The sequence below is a fragment of the Carassius gibelio genome, chromosome A15 (genome assembly GCF_023724105.1).
Source record: "Carassius gibelio isolate Cgi1373 ecotype wild population from Czech Republic chromosome A15, carGib1.2-hapl.c, whole genome shotgun sequence".
Lineage (NCBI taxonomy): Eukaryota > Metazoa > Chordata > Actinopteri > Cypriniformes > Cyprinidae > Carassius > Carassius gibelio.
The window spans coordinates 2,793,833-2,806,123 of NC_068385.1; the positions used below are offsets into that span (position 1 = coordinate 2,793,833).

The following is a 12,291-nucleotide window of genomic DNA, read 5'->3' on the forward strand; positions in this document are numbered from 1 at the left end:
ATGGCTAAATATAGACGAAAGCTTTCATCACGCAAGTCATCTTCAAAGTGAAGCACTTGTTTCTAACATTTCAGCTTTCATTTTTTTTGGCAGTCAGGCAATAAGTCCTTAATAATGCTTTCTGGGACTTTGCTGGGTACTAAGTGCACTTGGCGGGTTTATAATTGGACAGCTTCATTCAACCCATCAGAGAAAGTTTGAGATTGAAAAACGTTTTTCAATAAAATGATTAAAACCCAACCAAAGCTCTATTAAAGTTTTCCAGTTCAATATGCCAACGTGTCAATCAAAAGACGTCCCAGACTGAACTAACTCCCGGATTCTAGTTATTGCTCTCCCACAGTCACTCCTTCACAAGCACTTTGTGAGCACACAAAGAAATGAAGGATGATGCAGATAGGGATGCACACTTCTGTAATCCAACCAGTGATATTCTAAACATCCTGAGGCCAAAACAATAAAAAGAGGTTGAAATATCTTACCACTGTCTTCGATGGAAAAGTGGAATGTGTCGCTTGTGGCATTGTCTCCATCTCGAAGCACGTAGCATATATGCATAACATCGATGTCAGCTGAAGGATGAAACATTCAAAAGGAAGAGTTACTTTTTAAACTATATTAGACTCTAAGCTAAGCTCTGATTCACTTTATTGCATTATAAAAAATACTATAAAGATCCATTTTATCATACATTTAAGATTTTGCAGAATGCCACAATTGACTGAGCAAAATCAAGCATTACAGAGAAATATGTAATATATATTTTTTAGAATGTTCATATACTCACTTGTAAATACTGTATATTTAGTCATTTAGCAGACGCTTTTATCAAAAGTGACTTACAAATGAGGACATCATATGTTAAATCAAATTATATTGTATGGTAAACCTTTCGTTTTACCTTATCTTATTTTTACCTAAAATATGCATATTAGAATCTTCTTAAGGCAGCAATTTTCAAACTTATTGCTGCCAAAGATGTCTAATTATGATCCCCAACAGAAGGATCCAAAAGTACAAAGGCACCTATAGAACATATTTAATTTAATTTGGATTTACCAGTAATGTGTGGTAAAAATTCAATAATTGTCAAGTGTATCATTGTACTAAAAGCCATTAATCTCTAAATAAATATAGAAATTACAACATATTTGTTTATTACTTTTCTCAATAGACATTGGCTCAAACAAATGATTGGTTTTATAAATGTACAATACTGTGCAAAAGTCTTAGGCCATTATAATTTCACACATTTATTTTTTTTATTTTTTTTAAGCTAGTTATTTCTATCTTTTGCTGTAGTGTGTCAGTAGGAAGTATGTTTCCATTTCCAAACATTCCTTTTCCCATTAATTGTAATAATCCAGTGAGATTTTTGTGTGCATAAGGAGTCTAACAACAGCCAGTGCTCCACACAGAAATCTGATCTCACCATCAGGATTACATGAAGAAACATAAAAAGCTGAGGCAGACTAAACTCGATGTCTCCAAGATGCTTGAAGAAACTTAACTGGCTCTTTTTTTGTGTGTGTGTGAAAATACTAACGTGGAAATACTATTTATTTTTCCTTAAAGTATAGCCCTGATCCAAATGGCCCAATTGAACTCCACAAGAACTATTACCAAAAGCCCATGTGTCAAAATAAAGACTCTGAGGAGAACTATAAGGGCACTGGGTGACATTTGGGACAGGGTCTATATGAACCAGGTTGAAAAGCACTTTCAAATAAGGGATTTCGCCCATCTGCTCCTGCACAGATCTCTGCAGGCAACAAACTATATTATGTCTGAGATTTATCAACTGGGCAGTGTTTAATTTAGACTGAAAGAAATATGAAACTCTGAAGCTGTGATACAACAATTCTCTTCTGACTGAAAAGAGTTATGAAGAGCAGCAGGTCTCCAGCAGGCACCCATCTATTAATTTCTCCACTACCCTCTCTCATGCTCAAACTTTGGAGTGCATTTCATGAACGTGTTTTTCTGAGAGGGTGTTACATCCACAGCGCTAGCCTATCTTCAATATTTGATGTCATAACATTTCTCTTCAAAGCGGCCAGCTCATAAAAATGTAAACCCATCATTTTCAAATGCCCACATGGGAGCAGCAACTTTATTTACTGTCAGTTGCCCACACCATCACCCCCAACTAGGGATGTCAAATTTCGATTATTTCCATGATCGATCGTCGTTTAAATTAACGATCAATTAATCGATTAATCGTTAACCATAATAGCCTACTGCAAAATGCGTCTATTGCAGGCACGCAGTCAGCGGTATGACAGGATGTGCAAAAGCCACACACACACACAAAACGCTTTCTCACTTGAATTAAAGAGGTTTTAGTCTGAATAAAATGCTAGTAGCAGGATTATAAAATGAATAGATGCGATTATGATCATTTGATAAAATGAAGAGAGCGCGCCATACTTTTGAGGTCATTTTACTTTGTTGACAGTTTCCAATCCCGCACGGAGAACGCTGAACGCGCCTCTTTAAATGGTTTTGTGGTGCTCGTTGTTGTATTTTAAAGCACAATTGCAATGTTTTCAACTGACATTATTGTATAAAATTATCCGAAATGGGGAGCGCGTGTGACTGCGCTGCACATTAAGTGAACTACATCGGCGCTGCTGCACCAAAACACAGTTGCTCACATTAATTTGATCCTGCTGGATTCTGTCCTAGAAAATGTCAGATTTTTTAAAATCCGGCATACAGCACATTAGATCGTGACAGTGCATGCGTGCAGACGAGGATGAGCGAGCGGGGCTTTGGCTAGATTTATTTGGAGGTTATTGCTCATGTCTCATTCGGCACAAATCGAAATGTTTCCATATTCGCAATGTATTTGAATGTTAAACTATTATTTATAATGTAAACTAGGCTTGTACTTAACACGCATTCGCATATAGACGGAAAAGATGATCCTCTTCATATGAGCAAAAACGTCCTTGGCATAACAGCAGAGAGGACCGGTATACTACGGTCTATTTAAACTGACCAGTGTAACCTTTTAATGTTTAGTTGACATTTTATTTTGATAATGAACAGACTGCGATGTAAGTTTGAATCGCTAGAATATACGTGTGCAGCAGGCTCCGGGGCGATCGAAACAGCTGAGACATTAAAAAAATATATATATTTTCCGCAAAACTGTTTACTTTCATTTGTGCACACTCATAATAAAAACAGAAGATTTGTGCTCTTGTAAAATAAAGCAAACAAACAGAATGCGTTGTCATCCTTTTTTTTTTTTTTTTTTTTTGTGAACTTATGGAGCGCCCACACTTCTGTTTTAAATCCGTTAATCTTAATTAGCCTATTTAAGTCGGATATATTTCGCATAGCCTATAAAAAAAAAAAAAAAAAAAAAAAAACATGAAAACAAATTGTTATTTTTATGTTGGGCCTATTACTTAGTAGGCTATAAATTTTCCTTAAAGCATCCCATTTTGTCCCAGGGCTTAGAACCTGTGCCCTAGTCAGGTCCATGCAGAAACTTGTGAACGATGCTCGGCGTCACCGTTTAGTGACAGCAGTGAATGCTCCAGGAATGTGTCGGTCACAGCGCCTATTAATCGCTGTTTTGAATCCAGCAATTATTTATTTAGAAATGATAAGATCTGATTATGACAAGTGTGGTATAAAAGCTTTGTTTATTAGAGGAATAATAGGTTAACTGGAAAATGTTAGATCGCGACCATGCTTTTGGACCCCATAGTCTTCATTTACGCGGCTTTGTTCTGGTTTGCCGGTTGGTCACGAATTTCCACAAATTCAGTATATTTAGGCATCGTTTCTTTTCCTAAATCTTCATAGTCTAACCCTCTAATTTCCCAGGTTTATTTTATTATCTTTCGCTTTTAATAACTGTTTTCGCATCTCTTACTGTGGTAAACATGGGAAGGGAAATTAAAGATTTCATGAATTAAGAATTCGTTCGATTTATTAATTTGTTCCCTTATTTCACTTAAATCATGGGTTATTTAGGGAACAAAATTAATGAAACATGGACAATTGCCACATTAATAATTCGTAGGAATGAATTAACAAGTTGTAGGAATGAATAGACTACCTGTCCTGTCACTGTGTCCCGCAGCCCTGCAAAGCGCACGATATAAAACAGTTATCTGATGAAATGATTAGTAACTACATTTCTATTGCATTTAATGTTGAAGAACTTTTATGTTGTTTCTATTTTAATGTACTTTAAAGTTTAAATCACATTAAAAGCTTAATTTGTACATTGTGAATGAATGATGATGCTTTTATATATCGTCACCGTCACTCACAGCCGCTCGCACGTGTTGAGTGCGCATGAGCCGCACGCAGCCCAACACTGAATCGGTTAACCGACCATCGATAGCCTTAATCGATTGCATCTCTTATCGACAATTAATCGATCATCGATTAATCGTTGACATCCCTACCCCCAACTGTGCTAAATTCACTTCAAATATTCAAAGAGCATCCTAAACAAATAGCTTATATAGAAAGGGGAAACACAGTGGCAAGCTGAGCATGCCCCCTGCTAGTTTTGACATTTACAACTTTTTACAGTTATACTAAGATGCCAGGGGATTCACAGTAACTTTATGACTTGTGTAACACAATAACAGTTTAAACAATGAATACTATTTGGGTCTTATTTGATGTGGCACAAGGTGCAGACTTTTTCAGATAATGTTTCAATATTTCAGAACAAATCCTCCTTCATAAAACTGTTGAGAACATAGCAATACCTATCATTTAGGATCATTAATCAATTTACCCAAAAATGAAAATTGCTAATTTATTCACTCTTCTATCCAGGCTGCTCTTCTCCAAAATATAACTGAAAGACTATCAAGATGCTGTCAAAATTTCAAATCATCCTTTATTTTATGGTGCCTTTTTGTCATTTTGTAACTGCCCTGATGATTGAGAGACAAAAAGACAGACCGACAAAACCTAAGTTTGTTTTTCAGTCTCCCATCATGTTTCAGAAGGGTTTCGGGTTTTCATTTGGCCATGCCGGTAGATAAGATGATAAACAACTTTAAGCATATTTTTTGTGTTTTATTTCTTTCTTTTCAAGCAAGAGTTGACAGACCAGTCCAGATTCACTTTTATTATATGTACTGTAAATTACCAGTCAAGATATTCTTCAAAAAGATCACCTCCTGTGCATGAAAGAAATAAAATCTTTTGGGTCTGTAATGACAATAATATTGTATTAAACAGATATCACAAAACTTACCTTGGGTGAAAGTGGTGATAGTGGCATTGCCTTTCCCAAAGTCAATGAGGTAGCCATGTTCAGTAGCCACAGTAATTTTAAAAGTCACTGCTCCGTGAGGGCTGTCTCTGTCTTCTGCCTTTAATGTTTTACTAGTGATCAGGAACCCAAGGTGACCAGTAGGTAGAATTCTTAATGTTGTACCACCCTTATTAGTCACAACCTGCGGAACTCCATTGTCCACTGGATAAATTGTGATTTTCATTATCTGGGGCTTGCGAGTTGCATAAACCGTGTCAGGGAACACATAAAAGTCTGTGTGAGTTCCATCAGTAACAATAAACGAGAAGCTGTCGGAGGCAGACTCGGTTCCATCGTGTTTATAACGTATCATGTTTTCATTCAGTTCCTGCTTGGTGAAGGAAGTGACAGGTCGGGTGTTGTTAAACAGCAACTTGCCGTGTACAGGCACCTGGGTGATTGTAAATTTTAAAAGGTGATCGACTGTATCACGGTCCTCCAACGTCAACTCAAAAGGAGTGATTAACTTATATTCACCTTCATTAACAACCAGACCGTGAATGGTGACCAGAGGCTTTTTATTGTCCACATCCGTAAGAGACACACGGAAGGTGCGGAACACAGGATTGTAGCCATCTGTCACTTCAAACTCAAAGCTGTCCATCTTCACCTCATCATCAGCCGTGTGGATGTAGTAAATTTTATTTCCAGCAAGTTGAAGCTGAGTGAATGAACTAATGGGCATCCCTGGCTGATCAGTGCACTCTAAGTGTCCTCGTATAGGGGCACGTGTGATGGTGAACACCAAGTGTTCATCGGGGCTGTTATGATCACTAGTGCTGAGCAGGTCTGTTGTTAGAGTCACCCTTCCTCCTTCTTTCAGAGAAACGCCTTTGCTAATCACATCAGGGAACACCATGTCTATTCCACCAACAGTTACATACAAGTATCTGTCAATCAAAGGGTTAATGCCATCAGTAACATCAAATTTAATAAGGTCATGAACTCCCTCTTGTCCATTGTGAATGTACACAATCATATCTTGGTCAACCTCATTTTGTGTGAAGTTCATTCCAACAGTTATGTTTTCTAGAGCTCGAAACGGTGTTCGCTTTTGTAGAAACCCTTGATTTGGTCCATAACGGATGATGTAGGTCAGAATGCTGTCTTCTGTATCCAGATCAGTGGCTTTTAAAACTTGATTGCTGATTATTTTCACCTCTCCTACTTCTATTTCAAGGCCATCATTAATCGCCATCCTTGGGGTTTCATCGTCAGCCAAAATGACCATAATCATGACAGTTTTCTCCACTGTGAATTTGCCATCAGTAAGTAGAACATCAAAACTATCCTCTGTGGTTTCTGAATCATCATGCTCGTAGACAATACTTGAACCCTCTAGTATCTGATTGAGTGTGAAGTTTGTGATAGGCATAGTGGCTGAGATTAACTGATTGAGGATATATCCATGTTTCGGAGGTTTCGAAATAATAAACGTGAGCTCATCCGCTGGAACATCAGCATCGGCGCCATTTAATATTGGAGTGTCAATCACAATGTTCATGCCTTCCGTTACAACAAACTCTCTCATATGAATCTCTGGCTTTTCGTCATTGGATGGAATGATCATGATTGGGAAAAAGTGTCTCTCTGAAAAGTTTATCCCATCTGAACACCTGAAAGTAAACCTGTCCTCAACTGGCTCAACACCTTTATGAATACTTTGGACATAATAAATGTGTTTTTCCCGAATGTCTTTAATGGTGAAAGCGCTAATAGCAATCCCTGATCTGGATTTTTCAGAGCCTGGACCAGGGGAGATGTTTTCTATGTAGCCTGAGATGGGCTGTACAATAATTGTGCAAAGAAGGTCATCATTAGGGGTGTCAATGTCATTAGCACTAATATGTGAGATTTCAATAACAGTTTTCTCACCCTCCATGACAATGAATTGGGGGCCCACAAAAACCTCAGGGGCCTGACTATCCAACGGCAGAATAGTGACTTGTACACGAACACCCTTGATTTTATTTCCCCCAACTGTCCATTCATCAGACATATCAGTAAGAGTAAGATTAAAGAAGTCATGTTTTGATGTCAGGCCAATTTCTCCACTGTTATGTGCATATACTACCAAGCCACTAATGATGTCTGCTTGAGTGAACCTATTGGAGGGTGCACCATTAACTAATACTTCACCAAACACTGGGGGGTCCTCTACTATAAAGGTCAGCCTGAGGTCATCAGTGTCCTCGTCTCGACCCTGAATGACGTTGGTGGTGATCTCAGTCACTCCATTCTCCAAAACATCTATGTAAGAGCCAATAGTGCCCTCTGGAAGGCTGATGGTTGGTGCTTCATCATCAATAGGCTTCACATTGATCCTGACAGTGATTGTGACAACGTGGACACCGTCACTGACATCCAACTGGAAGAAATCGCTGGTTGACTCATCACCATTATGAATGTAAGATATTCTGCCAAAAGATAAATCATCCAAATTAAATGAATTCCCTTTAGTCATATCAGTAAATGTGTACTTAACCTGGCCGTGCTTTGGAGGCTGGGTGATTGTAAACAGAATCTGTGAGCTGTCCGTGTCGGCATCTGTGGTGTCCAGTTCAGCACGTGTGATGACGTGCACCCCTCGTTCTTGCACGGTAAAGCCTGTGTTGGTGATCTGGGGAGGCTTGTTGTCAACAGGCAGTAAAAATATGGTGAAAACTCCATTGGCACTGTTTCCTGCCATGTCCTCCACTTTGTAATGGAACTGCACCACATGCGGGGTTATTCCAAGCTCTAGATCAGGAGGTTTGTAGGCTATCTTGTGATGATTTATCTGTGCCTGAGTGAACTCTGTGACTTCTGAATTTGGACTCTCAGTTAAAACGATGCTTCCTAGAATGCCAGGGCTGTTCTCATCTGTGTCAGTGGGTGGCTTGGTAATTGTGTATTTTAAATCTCTGTCTTCTGAGTCCAAGTCTGTGTAGTGCAAGAACTTCTTTCGAAAATAGGTGAGCTGGCACTCATGAACAGTCACTTTCAGAGTGGTACCGGGATACAGCTCTGGGGGTATATCATCAATGGTGAGAACTTTGATGATGAAAGAGTTCTCACCTGATTGGTTTGGTGGGTCATTGTCATCTTGTAAATGGAAAACAAACTGGTCCATGATGGTCTTTGTATTATGTGGTCCGATATGCCTGTAAAACAGCTTGCCTTCTGTAATGTCGTAATGGAACCATTCTGTCACTACTTTCTCATACATCTCATCTTGGGCATTGAATCTCCATGTGGATGGATCCTCCGGTGCATCTGATTGACGAAGTATCACTTCTCCTATTGTAGAGTATGGAGGCACCATGATGAATTTAATAGTTGAATCCTCAGAGTCTATATCTGCTGCACTAAGCATTAAAGAAGTAATGGGCATCATTTGGTTTTTAAACACAATTAAACCTGTGTTGGCATTGATTATGGGAGGTTCATCATCAGTTGGCACCACAGTTATGGGAAATAGAAACTCAACTTCAGTTTTTCCATCTGTCATTCTGAAAATTATATTATCGCTGTATGTATCGCTGCCATCATGCTGGTAGATGACGCTCCCGACATCAAGATCTGCTGGGGTGAAGAATTTTCGTTTGGAACCCAGAACTGTTAGCTCTCCATGGCGAAGGCCATTAATAGCTGTGATTTGGATGTGGTCTAAGTTGTCCTCGTCACTAATTTGTAGGTTTTGTGAGCTGGACAGTGCCCTCGACTGACCCTCATAAAGCAATTGGCCAGTGTTACGGGTCACAACCGGAGCTAGAGTGTTCATGGGCTTAACTAATATCATAAATGCAAAAGGGTCTGATAAAGCCCCCTCGGTATCTACAACTTCAAACTCAATTTGGAAAATTCTCTCTACATCTGAATCCACAGAGGGAGGCTTGTAAACTATTTTAAGATCTTTCAGGTCTGCTTGATAAAAAGATGTGATGGGCAAATTCCTGTCATCCGTGCTCACAATGTAGCCCTCCTCAAAGGACAGCGGGGAAGTGATGTTGAAGATTAAATCATCAGGATTAGATTCCACATCCTCAGCAGCAAGCATATCGTGGGTTATAGCAGTCATTACAAACTGGTCCACTTCCATCATCATCATTGCTACAAAACTCGGTTTAGGTGCTGTGTTTTCCTCACCTTCCTTTATAATCACCACGATTTGGAAAAACTCTTGCTTCAGTACATTTGCTTCTTTATCTTGTAACTCTAAATACATGGGAATATAATCTCGGTTTGGAGAACGATGTGTAAAAGTATGCTGATAGCGAATGTCCATCCTGACAAAATCTTCACAGTCGACAGGTTTCCCTAATTTTCCATTATCAATCAGCTTTCCATACCTGGGTAATGAGCTGCCACTGGCCAGAGATGTTACTTTACACAAATGAGCATTTCTATCATAAGTAAACTCCAGGATTTTCTTATCAATAGGATTACTCATTCCAAGCAGTTTCTCTACAGTTACAGGCATGTGTTTGGTAAGAATCTCAAGCTGAGTGAAAATCACCTCAACTTCCATCATAAAGGGAATGATGACTGTATCAGTCTGAGTATCATATCTGACCTGAAGTCTTACTCTGTCTTTTGAAGGGCTCTTGGATCCGAAATGCGAGTATTTTACATCACTGGGACCAAATTCACAAGGAAACTTTTTCGGGGACAGCTGTCCCGGTCTCTGTGACAGCGGGTCATTATCCAGAATTGTTATGGTGCACTGGTCGCCGGGCTGAACTTGGATAACCAGGTCATTGATTGGATCAATATAGACAGATCTGCCGAAAGGAACCCGCACTCCTTTATTGGCAACAAGAATAGCATCCTCTGAAAGTTCAGATCTTAAACCGTATGTTAATCCCACACTCTCAAATCCCAGTGCAGATGATGCATCGAGACACAAAGTCAGTATAAAGAGAAACAAGTGCACATGACACGCTCTACGTTGCCGCTGCTCTGTTATACTTCGAGCCATTTGTGATGTAAGCCAGAATTACTACTACACGCTCGGCACAGTCTGTGGCAAAATGAGAAAGTGAAGCAAGTTAAAGCGTGCAGCAGAAAAATCTCCCATTCGCATCCGCGAAAAGGTGCATCATTCTCCCTGTGCAGCTGGCACTCTGAATAAACTCCATGCCTCGCGGTGCGTTGCAAGAGAAATCACGCCCCGCTCTCACGCTATTGGCGCACGTTTACGATTGAATGCGGTTGGAGTGCTCTGATTGGTCGCAAGCGGTGTCACAGCGAGGCAAGCGGGGACAGATCTGCATGAATTTAGAAGTGGCGTATTTTGGAAAGCCGTTTTACCATTCCTTCCTATAAAAGTACTACTATCTAGTTTTATTTACTATGATGGCTTTTACTTTGGTTTATTTAGAACAGAAACCATACAGTCTATGACAGAAACCTTATTTTTCCTTCTGACTTCTGGCATCACACAGCCTCCTGTTCAAATGTAACTTGGAATTAAATAAAATAACGTTTAAAACGATTAATTATCAATATTTTTGTAAATTGTGCATTAAGCTTTACAATGAAATAAAGAAATCCAACACTTCTGAATTTCTTCTTTATTTAAATTCCAATCTAAACATGTTTATATGTACTTTTTTTCTAGAAAAACTGAAAGAATAAAACCGATTGATACAGTCAAATATCTTACCACATTCTAGCCTTCTTAATATAATCTGGCACAGTCATCAAAGTCTGCACTGGACAGGAGAATGCTTCCTTTCAGCACAGGCTATATATAAAAGCATTCAGTCTATATATTGCAAAGTTTTTAATCTAACACTGCTGTAATATTTTAAAGAAAAGAAAACACACCCTGTTTATTTAATAAATAGTACATATTTTCCACATATTATTTAAATATATTTTGTCCAAACAAAAGCAAATTATTCTGTTTTGCACATATATACAGTATAAATGGGACTGGACACAGGAAAACATTCAGCTTCCTTTTTTTCTATGGTTTTTTAGAATATACCCTCTAAATGAGACTATAAATCAGGCATAGTTATTTAGGCCAGATGTTCTTTGGAACTATAGCTGCATTTCACACATGTGATGTGTTTTATTGATTGATAAGACGTGCACATCTTTCTGTGCATCTGCCAAAGGATGTGAGAGAAGAGAGCAGGTGAGAGCAGGTATTGGAGAGAGAGAGAGAGAGAGAGAGCTAAATGAAGATAATACACTCAACAGCGTTATGAGCAAACCATATCTTTAGATTTTATTTGACCGATGTATTTAAACTGATATGAAATACAATAATGCTTGCATGGTAAACTATAAAGGCAAATGGTTTATTTAATAGAGTAATCCAAAAGTTATTGTCTTTAAAAAAAAAAAATATTAAAAAAAAGAAAAAAAAAAGAAATCTGTATTTCATTCAATGTATACTGTTGTAAATTGATCATATAAAAAATTCTGCATAAATGATAATGTGAGACCAGTTTCAATAAAAAATAATTTTTGAATATTCCAGTGTTACGTTCCTACTGAGAAATTCTAAGTACCATAAATACACAACGAATCCTCTATCAACATGCACAGTCACACAAACTCAGACGTCCAACTATTTTGGCATCCTGCTGTTTGGCTGATGTTTCCAGTAAGGCTTAAAGTTATGCACATCACAGAGGAATCCAGCCCTGTCAACACCCTCAGTGTGAATCAGACATATCATATTAGAGTTGTCTAGTGCTGATTGTCCATACCAGAGATTAGCAATTTTCTATTTGTAATGCACAATCAGAAGAGCATAAAAGGTACTGTATGACACAATTAATAATATGCTTTCTCACTTGTGACTTGCATGAAGAATAAAAAAGGTTTTTCCAACACTGACTTCAGGGAAATGGACAAAGCGAAAGCTCTGAGTGTTTATCCACTCTCACTCTGTATTTAACTTAATGGTTACTTTGGTTTTATTGGATGTGTAGGTCAGATATTCTTAAAAGAAGAAAGGCAGAAGTGAAAAAGGTTAGCAGTTTGAATGT

General features: G+C 38.5%; 1 protein-coding gene across 17 annotated transcripts in view; it reads right to left on the reverse strand.

Annotated features, from left to right (window-relative positions):
- Positions 1–10,409, reverse strand: part of frem2b (FRAS1 related extracellular matrix 2b) — a 133,757-nt gene extending 123,348 nt beyond the window's left edge. For 15 of the 17 annotated variants that reach the window (XR_008187265.1, XR_008187264.1, XR_008187267.1 and 12 more), the window contains exons 1-2: positions 5,243–10,399; positions 483–572 (exon numbers count right to left, since the gene is read on the reverse strand). Coding sequence is in view for 11 of the 17 variants with exons in the window: in XM_052616300.1 (XP_052472260.1) it covers positions 483–572; positions 5,243–10,262 (5,110 nt within the window). In the remaining 6 variants the exon portion in view is untranslated. Of the gene's footprint in view, positions 1–482; positions 573–5,242 lie in introns of all 17 variants that reach the window. The other 2 variants (XM_052616299.1, XR_008187266.1) reach the window with 2 other exon arrangements.
- Positions 10,410–12,291: the final 1,882 nt, after the last annotated feature.